The sequence below is a fragment of the Dromaius novaehollandiae genome, chromosome 1, assembly GCF_036370855.1.
Source record: "Dromaius novaehollandiae isolate bDroNov1 chromosome 1, bDroNov1.hap1, whole genome shotgun sequence".
NCBI classification, from domain to species: domain Eukaryota; kingdom Metazoa; phylum Chordata; class Aves; order Casuariiformes; family Dromaiidae; genus Dromaius; species Dromaius novaehollandiae.
In genome coordinates, this window is record NC_088098.1 from 69,105,001 (window position 1) to 69,121,867 (window position 16,867).

The following is a 16,867-nucleotide window of genomic DNA, read 5'->3' on the forward strand; positions in this document are numbered from 1 at the left end:
CACCCCACGTTTGGTGACTAGTGATTTTGGGAGCCTGCTACATGTGGTTGCCACATGCCTCTGAGACTCAGTTCCTCAGGTGATACAAGCGGAGGAAGGTGCTTGTGGATCCTGCCAGGTGTGAATCGGACGCTGAGAGCTCAGGCTTGCTAATACTGCAAACGTGCTGTAGAAGTGCCCAGTGCCTAAACATGCCCAGAAGTGAAATATTAGGCAGCTGGTTTAATGCTGGAAGCAGAGGACTGATAGACATTAGGCATCTCTGGGATGATATGGGTAGCTGAAGACTGGGTTTTTGAATGCAGGGACCTTAAGAGCAATGATGGTTTTGAAAATTTACTAAGTAGCATTTACATCTGTGGATACCTAAGTAACTGTGACATTTTGATCTCTAATGAATTTAAGAAACTGAATGTGTGCTTCTTGTGTGTTATTTTAAGACTTTCCTCTTACATTTTGTTTTCACTCTAAAAGCAGTTTCCTAACATGACTCAGAAGGAGACTGTCATTAGTAAGTCATTAATGAGCCTGTAACTTTGACTATGTGCATTACATGCCAAGTGAGAATTATTTCAATGAAATGAGTTACTTTTCTGCCTAATCAGGAGGACCCATATTCATTCTTGGCATCCTTTTACTCTGAGAGGTTTCGTCATCTAGCTTGGAACACATTAGTTAAAACCGCTACTTTCAGCCTGCATTTCTGTTTGTCAACTAATTAACCAGAGATGTATTTTGTTTGTTTTACTAGGAAAAGATACCTTGAAAAAATCTGTCCCATTTCCTAGGATGTCTTGTTAAGAGGCTGCGTACACACTTATAAATCACATACTTAGAAAACAAATTATAAAACCTGGTGTACATACACAACCATTTAAAATAATCATTGTTGTTGCTCACATGTTTGGTATTGTGAGCTCCAGGGCACAAAATCAAATGGAATTGGCAGTGAGTATGGTACCACATGTTAGTAAAAGTTATATGATTTTTCAGGGTCATCTCCCAGGACTGTCACAAAACAGGTTATGTTAAAGAAGCAAGCTGAGCATCAGCTTTGAAATTCCTGTTTGATGAACTTGTCACCTGCTTGTACCTTATGTACAGCATTTTTAAGCATCAGAAAGAGAACAGATGAGAGCAGAGTCCACGTGAATACTTAGACTTCATAGGCCAAGTAGCTGGATACTATTCAGTGAAATGAAAGCCTATGGGAACTAGGGCCCCAGCCTGCAAACATTTACATATCCATTTAATTTTGTTGACTGAGCAGTTTGTTGACTTAAAATAATGGCTATCTAGAGGTAGCAATATCATTATTATATGTTAGGCAAGGATTGGGGCGAGGGCCTGAGCTCCGGCGTGAGCCGGGGGAGCCCCAGCAAGGCTTCCCACAGCCCCTTCTTGCCCAGCTCCTCTCCCAACAGCCTGAACCCAGGTCACAGCTGCACTGTGTCAGCGGTGCTGGCCTTGAAGGCAGGCAGCCAAGCCCCTGGGGATGGGGTGCACACAGGGTCCTGACAGTGAGGTTGGCTTTTTTGAAGGGTTTCTGCCTGCTACAGTGCTGTATACCTCATTTTCTCATAGCTCTACTTGCCCTATGGCTTGTTTGTATGTCAAAAGTAAACACAAAATACATCTTGTTCCAAGAGAGCATGTTTCTAAGATACTGTTTATATACATATGCATAAGCATAAGGGGTTAATTTTCTGTAGACTAGCATCATGTTCAATATCACTGTAAAAACCTATGCAAAATGTGAACTCTCAGTTGTGATAAGATTGTATTGCTCTTTGAGAACTCGTTTCCATTCACAGGCATCATTGAATGTATTGTATTTCAAACTGCTGTTAAAATTACATGTTAATTACGAATATCCTGTGACTATACTGCAGTTAAAACTAGATGGAGATTTGTATTTAAAACAGGGAATAAATGCCTGAATATAGCACTCCCAACCTTGTAAGCAGCTCCCGGGGCTGGGTCTGCCTTAGCGTCACTGAGAGTCCACCTGAGCACGATATCCCATGTATGTGTTTCCCTCGTATGACCCAGCCGTACCCTTTCCTCCCCAAATTTAAAATCCTACTCTTTCATTATAAAATGACCATTCCAGTAACCTAAAAGTAAATCCATTGTTTTCTGAATAATACCTATTTTGAAATATACAGTCTATACTTTCTTAAATGCCTCTAACAAAAGGATCACGGACTTTTGGAGACTGAAAAGTGCACTTTTAGACTTCAGTGAAATCTGAATCACAGCCCACTTTTAAAAATGAATTAACATTTTAATTTTTTTCCTAATATAGTAAGCATAATTCTTTCTAGCTACATCACAATGAAAACTGGTGGAAATTTTCATGAATCAATAAATTTGATGAGGGTATTTGTCATCAAATGGATGCTCTCCACAATCCAGGACTTCATTTACATTCATTATGTACCTCAGTCATTACTGTTATGAAGAAAACCTTGAAAATGTGAATTAAATGAAGCAGATGCAGTGCAGGTGTTGTATGCCTGCACCCCCCCCTCCACCCCCCCAAAAAATCATTAACTATTTCCCTGCTGAAAATGGTATAAAAAATAATCAAATTCATAGAGTAACTATATTTCAATGCCACATCCACTATCAACATCATTGAATCAGTGACAACTCACATGATAAAATGTCTTGCTACCTCGCAATCTTGATGCTTACTGAGTTATATGACAAATTTACCATTTTCAAAACTTTAAATTGAATTTCATGTGATATTCTTTGTGAAGTGCCACTGAAGTAAGAAAAATACTCATGTTTACAAATAAACGTATTTTTAAGTGCTCCAATAGACTGGGACATCTATAAATTTGTCATACAGATGACACTGGTCATCATCCAAACTTCTGAGGATGCAGATGGCTAAAATAGAAGTGGTGTGAATCATTATTCATTCATGTTTGTAAAATGATTTGAGATCCTAACACAGAACAGTGCCACTAAAGTCCAAAATGTTATCATATTTTATAGTTTTTAATCACAGACTGTTTCACAAAATTATGCAAACCTAACCCAGTCAAGTTATAAAAATACAAATAGAATTATCCACGTAATTAGTACAAAGTCATAAGACGGTGAGAAAAGTTTAATTACAAAGAGAAAAGAACAGAGAAAAATTATCAAAATCTATGAGTAATCATCTCAAGTATAGACCAAGAGTGTTATAGGTGAAACTGGAAAAACAGCTCATAAAGGTTGTCTCTATTTTTTTCCTCCCATGGAAATGGGAGGAATTCCTCCCCTTCAGTGTGATTTAGTGTAGAATTTATTTGATCTCCTCTATTGCTCCTATACCCCCAGTAGAGTCCTTTATTATTTCAGCTTAATCTTCTCTGTGATTTGGATCTTTCACTTTGTTGTATTGCTTTTGGGAGGACAGCTAATGTTACCCGCTCTTGGGTATGGTGCTGTACATGTTTATTGGGGTTCCCCAGACCAGCTGCAGCCCTTTTACTGTGACCGAGCGAACCAGCAGTGGTCTGAGAACAACAGAGCCCTTAGGGACGTGTGGACAAGAGAAACAAATGTGGCCATCTGATGGGGAGAAGCATGAAGCTGAGATAAACAGTTGTGTTACAAAATCTTCCCTATCTTCCTTAAGAATTGGTTCAGAAAAGCTATTTTCCCCCATTCAGTTGGAGAATCGTGTGTTCTGCGTTGGTGCTTCATGAAACTGTCCCTTGGATTCATTAGATGCGAGTGCAACATGCTGGACGTGTAGTTATGGATAAATGACATTTCATCTTCTCCACTAATTTACCATTTAACTTTGGAGAAAAGATGGCTTGCTTTACCAAGAAATGACAGGATAGCCCGTCATTATTACGGAGGAAGTGATTCTGAGACAGACAGTTATGACTTGGGGAATTGTTGCCAGTCCAAAATGTACTTACATCTCTCTTGGTCTTTGTTGCCCAGACTAGTTGTCTCGCCACTACTACTGCTGCCTTTTGGGCAACGAGAGTCACAAACTAAATGGTTAAAACGTCTTTAGATAATCAGTAGATAGATAAGAGAGTTACTTTGCTTAAAGCAGAAAAAAATGAAGTACTTTTGGTCAACTCCTAGATAGTACAGAGCACAGCAGAGTTCAGCTCCACAAGTACTGCTCAACATACAACCTTGGTACACTGGAATAAATCAGCAGGATTCTGAGCTGTGCTTCTAGGAAATCTGGAAACTATCACATTCATTATATTGTTTAGGTGGTTTTTGTGAGCCTTGACTTTCATCTAAAGGGTTTCTGATGTGGAAATTAAGGTATCAGGAAAAAGTAGCCAAAGTTTGCCTTTGTCTTCTGCAAACCTCAGTGAAGAAAACAGATGGTTTGAGGGGGTCAAGGTCATTCCATGAAAGGCTGGAAAGATGCTGTCTTTGGCTTTGAGCTTCCAGGCTTGGGCAAGATCAGCCACTGATGGCTCAAGCCCTGATCCTCAGTGAAGCCTCACGCTCATAAATCCTAGTTTGCCAACTGGGCTCACAGTAACATCCGAGTCCCAGGCAGTCAGAGCTCAGAAATATGTTTCAAAGATTTAGCATGTTTAAAACACTCTTGAAACAAAACTTCTATTATAACAGCTACTATAAAGAGTAGAAGTTCCTTTAAACTGTAAGCCAAAATTTGTCCAGCTAGAAAGTACTGCTGCTTTTAATCTAAGGTGAATAATTATATTTTAGCTGAAGGAAGTAAAAGGATATAGAACATTATCTGCTTTGGCCTACGTAGGTGATAGACGTTTAAAGGGGATATGTAGCAAAAAACAAAGGCAGGGAATATTCATTTCTCTACCAATGCTTTTTTTATGACTGTATTTAAAGTGTCACCATTTCTGATGTCAGTAAATCTGATTGAAAAGTAACAAAGAGGAGGTAAATTAGGTTTTAGAAGAATGTTACTTAGCACAAAGGATTAAGTCAAAGGTCTGATCTATCTAAACTGCGACTGTTGTATATGTTGTCATGCAGTATTGCAATACCGATTCATTTGCATTCTGTTTTGATGCATCTACAATTACAAATATCTGAGAGACATTTCTTACTTATAAAAAGCTAAAAAGGAATTAGAAGTCATATGAGCTCTCTAGATCCTGATTCTGCCTTTGAGATGTTGATGCTTGGAGTAGGTGGAACCCAGCTACGTTTTCCTAGGTGTATATGACAACCTGCTGATTGCTGTCTCACCAGAATAAACTCTAAACCTCTCCAGCTGTTCTTAATCTGGACCCTTAACCTTTTAAAAAACACAGAGGCTTTCCATTCCTCAGAGCCAAACTTTGCTAACAATATCTAGGTTGTTTTCGAACCAAGCTTCAAACATAAAAATGACTAATAAATCTATATTCCATAATAACCAGTCTGGAACACTATTATTTAAAAACATACTCAGTTTTTATGACCCATTTCTACTAAAAATCCAAAACATGTTTCACTCATGCTCCCATTTCAGAGGTTCAGCTACTGGATGATAGGCATGATATCCAGACAGATACACCAATAAATATGTAGGGACTATAAATCTGTCTTAAATTAGTGATTTGTGTATGTGCATGGGGGGAAAAGAGCAGGGAAATTCTGTTTTCTAATCTGTTCATTTCCTGACTCTTAATGTTCCGTAACTTCACAGCTGGTGATAATATTTTTCTGTGGTTTGTATTATTATGTGCTAAATGCATTACTCTATGCCCTTCACCAGGACCTGTGGCTTTAAGAACTCAGGGCCTGATCTTGCATGGGCTTTTAATCCACACCTGATTGTACTCGTGCAAATAGTAATTTTATGCAGCCCAGGGATGTGGGCCTAACTGTGGCAGCCCCTAGCGCTCTGCAAATCCCTCCTGGAGGAACCCTCCGGTGTCAGGGTGAAATAGATTTAAAGGGAGGAAATGGAGGGGGGGGGGGAGTTGGATGGAGCCACAGCCTAGCTATGGACCAAGACCCCAGGGTCTGTGTCCCCCGTCCCAAGGTCCCAGGTGTGAAATGGGGATCTCGGGCACCGACTTGCCCCAAAGTGCGGTCTGCAGCCCCAGCTCCGGGATTCCAGTTTGGGCTTCCCATTAGGAACCAACAACAAAAATAGCAATAGCCGTTCGTAAACATTCATCTTTCTGACTTTTTTACGGCCTTGTAATTGCCCCCTCTCTGACAGGCAGATTTATGCCTTGGCCGCTAGCGCCCGGTGGCCGCCGGCTCCTGCGGGGCGGCAGCGGCGCGACCAGCCCCCCGGCCCTGGCGCGGAGCGCGGCGCCTCCTCCGCGCTGCACCGGGGCGGGCAGGACCGCGGCAGCCTCGCCCCGGGAGCCGCCCCGGCCGGTTTGCGAGTCCCCCCCGCCCCGGGGCTGCGTCCTGCTTAATTATCGCCTCTTATCCCTCTCCCCCCCCCCCCCCCCCCGAGCTCTTTTCGGGTTTGTTGTTTTGTTCGGGTTTGGCTTTGCTTCTGGGCTTTCCGCAGCCTGCTCTGCCCAGTGTGTGTGTATGTGTGCGGGGACACTCGCATCACTTGTATTTTCCGTGCAAAACTCGGGGATTATTCCAGCGGCGTTCAGAAGGGAAACGCTTTCCCTCTCGTTCTTCCTCTTCTCTTTTTTTTTCCTCTCCCCCGCTTCCCAAGTAGCCTCCCTCAAGTCCCTCCCGCGGATATCGTCTCTCGCTCTCCCCGGCAGGACGTAGCAACTTCTCCCCCGGCCTTTTATGTTCTTTTTTTCCTGGTTCTGCCGTTACAGCCTGCCCGCGGCCCGCAGCAGCCGGGGTGCGGCGGCTCGGCGGGACCCCCGCGGCTGCGCCGGCGGCAGCGCCGCCCGCTTCCCCCCCCCCCCCCCGCAGCGCCGCGGAGGGAAACGATGGCCTAGAAATTAAGCAGCACTTCTGAGTCGGTACATCTGCCTCCCCCGCCCCCAGTTTTACACCACTTAGGATTTCCCCTCGTCTCGCGCTCTTTTTTTCCTTTTTTCTCCCTTCCCTTCGCGCCCCCCCCCCCCCCCCCCGAGCAGAGGGGCAGAGCGGCTCCGCGGGCGATGCCGGCGCGGCGGCGGCGAGCGCCCCCGGCCCGCCGCCCCCACGGCTGCCCGCGGCGCTGAGCGCGGCCGCGCTCGCCCGCCGCTGCCCTGCGCGGCCGGGGCCATGGCCGCGCGCGGCGGCGGGGCGGCGGCGGCGGGGCCGGGGGCGGCCTCCCGGGCCGCGCCGGCGCTGCGGCGCGGCTGGCGCTGCCGGAAACTTTGCTCGGCGCTGCCGCTGCTGCTGGCGCTGGCGGTGCGGCCGCTGCGGGGGGAGCCGGGCCGCGAGCTGGCGGCCGAGGGCGGCGGCGGTGGGGCGACGGGGCGGCGCGGCGGGCCGCCCCCCCCCGGCGCGGGGCTGCGGGCCTGGCTGCCCCCCGGCGCCGTGCCGCTGGGGCTGGCCGGCGCCGCCTTCGGCATGGGCCGCTACCTGCTGCGCGGCGGCGTGCGGGCGCGGACGGCGGCGCTGCTGCTGGCCGCCTGCTGCGGGGGGGAAGCGGTGGCGCAGAGGGCGCTGGCGGCGGGGGAGGATCACTTGCTCTCCTTGGGCGCCACGGGGGTGGTGCTGAGCTGCCTGGCCGCCGCGACATGGCTGGTGCTGAGGCTGAGGCAGGGCGTCCTCATGCTCGCCGTGGCTAGCGCGGTGCGGACCACGTCGCTCGTCTCCTTCGAGCGGGTCCCGGCGTCGTGGCGGCCCTACCTGGCGTACCTGCTGGGGCTGCTCGGCATCCTGCTGGCCGGCTGCGCCGACCGGCTCTGGCCGCCGCGCGGGGCCGCCCCGCCCGCCGCGCCCCCCGCCGCGCCCCCGGCCGCCGACGCAGCCCCGGCGCTGAGGAGGAGGCGGCGGCGGTCCAGCTCCGTGGTCGCCGCCGAGATGTCGGGCTGCGGCAGCAAGAGCCACCGCCGGACCTCGCTGCCCTGCATACCTCGCGAGCAGGTAGGGCGCGGGCCGCCGCCCGCCGGGGAGGGAAGGGGCCGGGGCCGCCGCCGCCGCCAAAACTTGGCCGCCCCGGGGGAGCGCACGGCCGGCCCCGGCGCTGCCCGCCGCCGCCGCGGTGCCGGCCCGGCCGGGGGCGCCTCCCGCGGCGCCGGGAGCCCCGACGGCGGCGGCGGCGGCCCGCGGCGGGGCGGGCGCGCTGCCGGCTGCGCGTGAGGTGCCCGGGTGCACGCCGCGGGGCGAAACCCCCGAGCTTGCTTGCTTTCCTGTTTCTCTTTTTTTCCCCCTTTTCTCTCTAATAGCCATCCCCGCGGCTTGCTTTTCCGAAGCCTGGCGGAAAGTTGAGGTGGAGCGTGCGCGCCCGGTCCGCGGAGCTGGCGCGGAGCGCGCCTTCAGGACACGGGCTCCAGATTTCCCAGCACCACTGACAAGCCGTGTTGTTGCTTTTGGGGTTTTTTGTGTAGTTTTTTTTTTTTTAAAACCTGTAGTGTTCCGGAAAGGTCCCTCGACCCTGTTAAACTTCCTTTAATCTTTCAAGGTGTGTGTCTTGGGAGGGGAGCCGAGCAGCTCGTCCTCGGCGGGAGAAGTCTCTTATCGGCGCGATAGCGTGTCCTCTGAGACGGCCCGGCGCGGAGCCCTGCTCATCTTTGCACTTTGCCTCCGCAGGGCCGTTTCTGCGGGTGTAATCGATAGCTTTCACGTTGCTGTTGTTGGGGGAGTTGATCCTGGGTAACGCGCTTGAGCTCAACTTTGTGCCCTCTAAGAGGCCGCGATTGGAAAGGATGAGTGAAAACTTTTGCTTTGTTACCAGCGATGCCGCCTTTTAAATGCGCACCTAACAGAAACGAAGCAAGCAAACGTTACTGTCCTGCCTGCCTGCATGGAGTCCAGCTCAGTTCAGCGGGGAGCTTAGTCCAGCGCCTGGAGTGTGCTTTCCGCGTTTTCTGAGATTTCAGATTGCCCCACAAAAGAATTATTTGATGGATCGCGTGTAACTGAGCACGTCGGAAGTCAGCGCAGCACTTGCTTAGTGGTGGAAAGGGAAACCTCGGGGAGAATAAATGGCAAAGGGTATTAAGTTTCCTTTTTCAATTAGTATTAAAAATGACTCCGTGAACTGTGGTCAGCTGAAGTGTATTGCAGTATACCAAAGGTTTTCTTTCAGGTCACTTACTGGATAAGCAGTTAAGTATTTTCTAAGTAATGGCATCTAACCATATGGTGTGGGTGGCTAGTTTGTTTCTGGAAATGGTTTGATTATATCCCTTTGTGGTTGGTTATGACATTTTCTAGAAGAGGGCCTGACAACCTTATATACTTGAGGCTTACTTTACAACAAATGCACTTATTTATTTAACATTTTTGTTTAGATAAAATAAATATTTACTATAGTGTCCGGGCAAATACAGTGTGAAAAAATAGAAAGCTGACTCAGTTCTGACTTTATTATGGACTGAGAGAGAAGGGTGTAAGGATAATTTGTAAACACAATATCTAAGGCAAGAAATTAAAACTGTTTATACTTACTTGATGACGCTAGATGTTTCTGGTGGTTTCTTACAATAATCATTTGCAATATGTTAAACTTTTTTCCACTTGCTCTGGCACTTCAAATAAAAGCACTTTTCTAGTTAATGTGTTTAAATGTAATCGTTCAGAGGTAGTGCTCGCTTGCTTGCAATCTCTTCCTTTTCTTTTCTTGTGAAGGCAATTCTGATTGTATATACTGGGATATTAACCTGGTGATGGATAATAAGGCAGATTTTCTCCCCCACCCAGTGTTTTATTTAGGGACAGTGGTTCAGCTTGCCCTGAGCGATTCCCACTTCCAAACTGTAGATCTGGATTAGAGTGAATTGGCGACTGTTCAGTTTACCAACTGCAGGATTTTGGCAAATTTCTCTTTCCTTTGTTCTCATTTAATATTAATCAATAGCAAGATCTGGTATTGCTTGCGTCACTGTGTGATTAGAAATGGATGACGACTTTCTAGCTTGGGGAGGTTTTTTTTGTCTTGCTTTTTAGCAAATCGTGGCTGTGTGTATGTGAACTTCCCTGCCTTCCCTCTCTACACGCTGTCCGTTCGAATAAATGTTGGCAACAAAGAAAAGTAGAAAACCTGAAACAAAGCCCTGTAAGGGCCTTGAAGAAATGCTAGGAAAAGTGGGACTCTCTTACCTGACAGCAAACAAAGTTTGTGTTTATAGCAAAAATCACCTCCCTGTAGACTTAAAGAAACCATAGGTAAATGTTTCTCTTTTGGACAGTTTTTAAATATAACATGTTAAATATAGAGAAGAGGACGTTATAAACAAAACCAGTCTTTCTCTCATCCCGTATTTTTAAAAAACACACCCTCAATGTTTCTGGTCCAAAAGATAGCTTTTTAGTGTGGCTGAGAGCTGCCAATACTTTTCATCGGGAGATGGATCTACTTTATTTGAAGTATATGCTCTCAATTAGTGAATAACATTAGAAGAAGTTCTTAAAGATGTTTCCTATTGCCTCTCATGTACTCTTTCCTATTTCTGAACAATTAGCAATTGAGCTTTCTTTTTTCCAGAGCATGACTCCCTTCTTATCTGTTTATATTAATATGCGATTCTATAAAAGTTGGAATTTCTTTTTTTTTAATTAAGCACACTTATCTCTGTTATAATCTGTTTCCCTCCCCCCACTAGAATAAAAATTATGAAATGGAATATATTTGGCCTTGTGATCTAAAGGACTTGTAGATCTATCAGGAATTGTAAAGTAATGTCACAAACAGAGGTGTTAAAATATTTAAAATTAAAAGATACTTTTGTCTTACACTACTAGTGGGAGTAGCTGAAAATGTGCATATCACTAAATCATTCCTTCTGTAGAAGTGTCTCATCTTGGTTGGTAATCAGTTCCAAAAAGAATTCCCAAAGAAAATCTGTTTTATTAAAAAGAAAACCCAAATATAAACTTCTTTTATTCCTAAAAGTGTTCTTTACTAGTTTTTACCTTAATTCTATTTTGGAGGGGGCTAATTTTTGTATATGTTTCATCTCTCTCTGTGTCTGTGTCAACTTCAGCAAATTCTTTGGCTTAAAAGCTTTGAATTTGGCGTGCATGTAGTTCTCATTGAGAAATGTGTGCTTTGTCACAGCCTGATCCTGCTCAGAGCTGAGTGTTGTTTTCCTGTGATTTCATCAATGCCAGCTGAGGATGCTCTGCTCCTTGAGGGCTCACTCACCCAGTTTTGAAAGAGGCTGTGGAGAGAAATTGTGAATGGATGGATGAGAGAGGCAATGAATGAATGAACAGATACTTTTTTTCCTTCCTGCTGCAAACGCATGTGTACCACCAGGATGATAGTTTTTGATGTTTCCTCTTCACATCTTTTCAAACTGTTTTCACTCTTTCCTAAAACTGAGGACAGGAGGTTTGGGGGGAAGGTGGGAGATGTCTTCTGTGTCTTGGTATTTCCCATTGAGTTATTGTGTGGCCTGTGTATTCTGAAGCCTGTTTTTCAGATCTGTGCAATGGGAAATGTGTGAGTGTGTTAATCTGGACATACAAGGATCCAAAGAGACAATGTGGCCTTCGTGTTTAAACTACTCCACAGGAGGTAGTATTTGGGCAACTTTAACCCATGCAGGAGGACTCCTGATTTTGGTCCTAAGCCTTGCCTGTTCTTCTTTGCTTTGTTAGGGGGATTGCAGCAAACTTGGATTTATTACAAGACGCAAGTTATGTGAGCTAGAGCAGCTGCTTCAAGTGGTTCAGTTTGCTTATCCTCTTTAGATTTTTTTTTTCTTAGTCCGAGTCAGAAGACTGACATAGGTAGAGCATCCCTGTCAGAAATGCTTCCTAGTTCCAGAAACAGCCTGCTCACCAGCAGGTGACACAGCTGTGCGCGAGGAGAAGGCATCAGTGAGGTGTTGAGTCTTGCCAAGCTGAAAAGCTGAGATTCCCCCATATTGCTGGCGGGTAATACCAGGACGAGGAGTTTCTCCTGCAGCTCTGACATTTCCAGCTGCTGCGTGTGTACCTCCTGTCCACCATCCTCTGCCTTCTGGGACAGGGAGGTTTCCTACCCATTTTCATCTTTTCTTTCTCTTTGCCTGCTTCTAGGCATGTGGAGAAGAGGAAAGCCAATCACCTCACTGAGGCACATCTGAGAGTCTGTCTCAGTTATTTTTCATCAGTTTGAGACTTAGTGGCTGTTTTGTGCCGGCACGTCTTTCCTCATTTCTCCTTTTCAAAAGTCACTTTTTTTTTAGATAAGTAACTCTGGTGCCAGACTCCGCTGTCTTCCGCCCGTGGCTGCTGAGGGATTCCTGCCTGGTTTGAACACTGTTTGTGGGAGCCTGGAGAGTTACTCTGCCTGTTCCTAGGCTGTTGCAGGGGAAAGTTGTGAGCCGGGAGAGTCATCAGCGCTGCCTGTCTGCGGAGTGGCGAAGACAATGCTGTTTCAGTTCACATGGTCAAGGATATCTCCTCAGTGATAAGATCCAAGAAACAGACTAGAAAAATAAATGTTGTTGTTGTTTTTAAGGGAAAATTAGGACATTATCTGTTCTTCTCATTGTTTGACAGTGAGAGCTTTGCAACTGCCAGGAACACATTGGATTTTGTGTGTTTGTTTTCTGGCTCTCTGGCATGCTGTACTTAAAATGAAGGATAAATGTACCTTTATCCTATAACCAGTTTTTAACGTTAGGTATCCTGCCCTCTGCCCAGAAAATGGGAGCAGTCTGAGTGCAACATACAGAGACTTTAAATTTGGGGGAGGAGGAGGTACATGACGTTAATGTTAAGGCAAATAAATTTAGATATTGAACTTTTTCATGTATAGTCTTCTGTTAGACATGTGGTGTTATACCATATGTCTAATTATGCTAATAAGCATTACTGAACTGTAATTACTCTGAGAAGATTTACTAGCATTACCATTCCGGTTACTAGAAACTGAGCAATACTGAGGAATTATGTCATCTGGTGACTTGCTGAAACACAAATGTGTAAAATATTTAAGTAAGGCTCCAGAAAAATTATACAGGGATTCCAGACATTTTATATATATATACATATACACATATATTTGTGCATGGCTTCATTTACACAAACTGAGTCTACTGAGTTTTTTTTTTCTTTTCATTCTCACAAAAATTTAGACACTCCTGAGGAAACTGTCATAATTAGTTTAGAGTCTATTTTTGTCAATCTGTTAAATCAAGAAATTAATATTATGGCGTATTGGCAAAAGAGTAAAATATAGTAGTGACTTTCTGCTCTTTCTGCGCAGAGTATGAAGTGTGAAAATGCAAAGCTGTGGAACTGAAAGAAATCCTGTGTATGCTGGGTTGTCATGTTAATTAAATAAACAGCCAGAACAGTGACCCTGTGTATGAAATGTGTTTTGAGAAGCTTGTTGGGGGGTGGAGGGAAAAAACAGTGACACATGATGTTTTGGACGTTAACTGCGACATTTGTATGAATTTGTCCTGATCTGCTGTTACGGTGCTTGCGTTCCAAATCTTTTTTTCAAGGGACTGAGATATAGCTGTATTTTCGAAGCTGAAGGAATATCACTTGGGGATTTTTTCTTTAAAAACAAAACAACAAATTCCACCCTCGACCTGGAAAGGTTGCTGAGTTCTGATGCCTGCAGACCGCAAATGGGCATAAGTTGACTGGGTCCTAAGTGGTTAAGGAATAAGAAGAACGCTGCTGAAATTAAAGCTTTGAGCTAGTTGCTAAGAATTACTTTGCTAATCTAATTGGAGATATGCAGCATGTATCATACCACTTGATGGATAAGGAGATGGATGTTAAGATTCAGATAACAAAGTGGAAGTTGGGTTTTTCTTTTGGGTGCTTTTTTTTTCTTCTTCTTCTCTCTGTTTGCATTTGAAAAAGTTTATTAATAGATTTCCTCAAAGTCTGTTTTGTTTTAGTCAGTGTCATTCAGAAATAAATTCTCCTAGCTTGGACTATGTAGTTTTGGGGGTTCTTGTTTGTTTTGTTTTTTAAGCCGTGTTCCAAGTACAGTGGTAGATAAGGAGCTCTCTGGATCAGAGTAATGATTTGAGAAATATAAGGAAAAAAAAGTAAAGGGTGTATCTGTCCAAGTTTACATTAACTTTTGGGAAATATTGATGTTTCCCTTGCTGAGCTGTCTTGGGAGATTTAAACGAGATTGTAAGAGGAAGAATCGTTATACCCCTTAATCAAGCTTGAACCTTACAGCTTGAGTTCATCTTCTCTCTGCGTGTGGGTGGATATAATTGTTACAAGCCTGTGTTTAATAACATTGTGCATCTCTACTCCTCCCCTGCAAGCGCTTGCTTAAGTGGAAGTAGCCCCGTTGGATCCGCTCCCGGGTGCAGTTGCTGGTGCACGTGTTTACAGGGCTGGACCCCTAGAGGGCATAAGAGACCCTGTTCTGCATTTGCACTGGCCTTTTAAACAAGTATGCTAAACGAGTTAAAAACATAATAAACAAAATCTGTCCGTGGTACTTAACTGAGGGGGTGTGTGTGTGTGTTTTTTTTTTTTTTTAACATTTTGCTAAATATCCACTGTGATTATAGTCACATTTTTGCTTTTTGTAACTTTCTACTTCTGTTTGTCGATGGTGAAGTTCCAGGTGCGGTTGAAGACCATCAGCTCAAACATTTTGCCTTTAGCTAAACACCTGCACAAGCTTCATAAAGTAGGGGCAAATCAGTAAAACTCCTGTAAAATAAAATCGTATTTCTCTAGTCAGCTGGAGTTCTTTGGATGTGCTAAGAAAATGACGACTGGAAGAAGAGCAGTAGTGTTTTTTGGCCTTTGAAAGGCCATTACAAGCCATGAGGCAATCAGCAAATATGATAAGAAGAAGAAATTGCCCCCAAATCGGTCAAGAATCCAGAAAAGCAGACTAAACCACCCTGGCCGAGTGTATTGTGGCACCTTGGGATTCTCTATTCAGACGTGTCATTGTTTATAAACAAAATGTGAGGCACAACATCAAGTGTGAAATAGCAGAATGTGCTGAGGAGACAGACATGTTTGTTAGGGCGCTCATTACTGCTGGGTGCAGGAAGCAGCTGGACGGTTTCCTAATGGCCTCACAAGTGTGGCTGAACAGAAGGTAAAATATACAGTGGAGGAAAGATACTGATTGTAAGAGCTGACTTGGAGAAATTACATCATTAATTTTTGAACCTGTCAGGGAAAAACACTTGGTGTCAGTTCGACCAACTCAGCTGTCAGTGGTGGTCGCCAGAACTGTGTGCGCGTGAAGTGTTATGGTGAGATTAGATGAGTGAAATTCTGGTTTGGAGTGCCGTATTGGGTTTTGGTTAGCCAAAATGAATGGTTGGGGTCCACAGAGAGGTGATGATGACACGTTCAGAGGTTTGGGCTGAGAAGAGACTGGAAAGATGAGTAAGAATAGGTTGGGGAGTGCGGAGTGGTGTCTTCCTGACATTCGAAGAATAAAAGGGAACTTGGAAATGAAATCTTTAATTTTAAACTGCTAGAAAGATGCCTGAGCGTGTGTGTGTGTGATGGAAATACACACTGATTGTGGAGTATATTGCCACAGGGTATGAATGAAGTTATTCCTGAAAGTGTTAGACATTTATGTTTATTATTTATTAAAGTCTATAGGTTTCTTATGCCAAGCAGGTTGAGAATTGGAAAACCTGACTTTATTTTTTAATCTGATGCTAGTTAGGAAGAAAATTCCCCCTTTTGACAGTTGCTCCGTTAATGTATGCTTCAGTGTACTTGCTGTTTTCCCTGAAGCTTCTGGTACGAGCTGCTGAGCAGGCCCTACCACTGCAGGCCAGCACTGCAGTTCACTGGGACTTTGTTTGAATTTTTACTACAGTTAAGTATTGAAGAGTGTTAAGGAAAAGATCTTTACGAGCATCAATATAGTTAAAGGTGATTTTCTTTTTTCCTCTTTCTCAATTTCTCAACCTCTACACAGCTGAAAAAATATGAAACTTCATGTGTCACAGGGAGCTCTCATTGTAGATGAGGCCTCCTTGACTAATACCCCAAACCCCTCAGTGAAATGGTCTGGGTTAAAATGACTCACTCACATACTCTGTTTTGTTGGTTACCTGCATTTGGCCTTGTTTTATACTTAAAATTTATGCTTTGGTATGAATTTTAAAATAAAGTTGTACTGTGCATCATTAAAATTCTTTACAGCATTTTTGTATGTCTAAGAGCAATGCCTTTCAAGCATGCAGAGGATGCCTGCTGATGGTTGCTGAACTCCTGAGACAGATCCTGGTCATAATTTAGAAAGCAGGCATTCCTCTTAGAATGGTTGGTCCTGTTAGAAATATATCTCAGCTTCATTAAGAGCTGTATGAAATAAGAATATGATGATGTCTGTTGGTAAGTTGTATCACTTGCTGTGTTTTGGGGATCAAATCACTGGTGACTGTTGGATTTCTTTTTTTTTTCTTTTTTTCCCCCCCCTCTTTTAAAAAGCTGCTTGGTCTTTTAGAAAGAGACTCCAGGTTTTATTTGTGTAAATGGTACTATTTTAGGGGAATGTTGTTGTTCAACTTAAAAACTTAATGTTACTTATTCTGAGCAGTGTCCTTCTAAACTGATGTTCGGCTATCTTTTTCTGTACTTGTGTTTGTGAAATGAGTTCCAGAAAGGGAAAGGAAAGATTCGGGAGTCTGAATGCCAAAGGGTTAACTGGTTTTTAAATTATTGCCCTCCAGAGTTGCAGCATGTTGATGATACCTTGCCAGTATCTATGTATGCTGGAGTTACAGCCATGGTACCAGCAATAACCAAAGTTGTTCCTCATCCTGAAGTACAGATACTTCCACTCATCTCTTGTACTTACTTTTGTTTTATAGTTTTAAATAGTCCAACGTATGTTTGTGTTAAATGTCATGCAGCATAG

At 44.5% G+C, this 16,867-nt stretch overlaps 1 protein-coding gene across 3 annotated transcripts in view; it reads left to right on the forward strand.

The window, feature by feature from the left end:
- Positions 1 to 7,010: 7,010 nt before the first annotated feature.
- PDE3A (phosphodiesterase 3A) overlaps positions 7,011 to 16,867 on the forward strand; it is a 259,714-nt gene continuing 249,857 nt past the window's right edge. For all 3 annotated transcript variants that reach the window (XM_064515780.1, XM_064515783.1, XM_064515787.1), the window contains exon 1: positions 7,011 to 7,965. In XM_064515780.1, the coding sequence (XP_064371850.1) occupies positions 7,156 to 7,965 (810 nt within the window). In that variant the 5' untranslated portion in view covers positions 7,011 to 7,155. The remainder of the gene's footprint in view (positions 7,966 to 16,867) is intronic.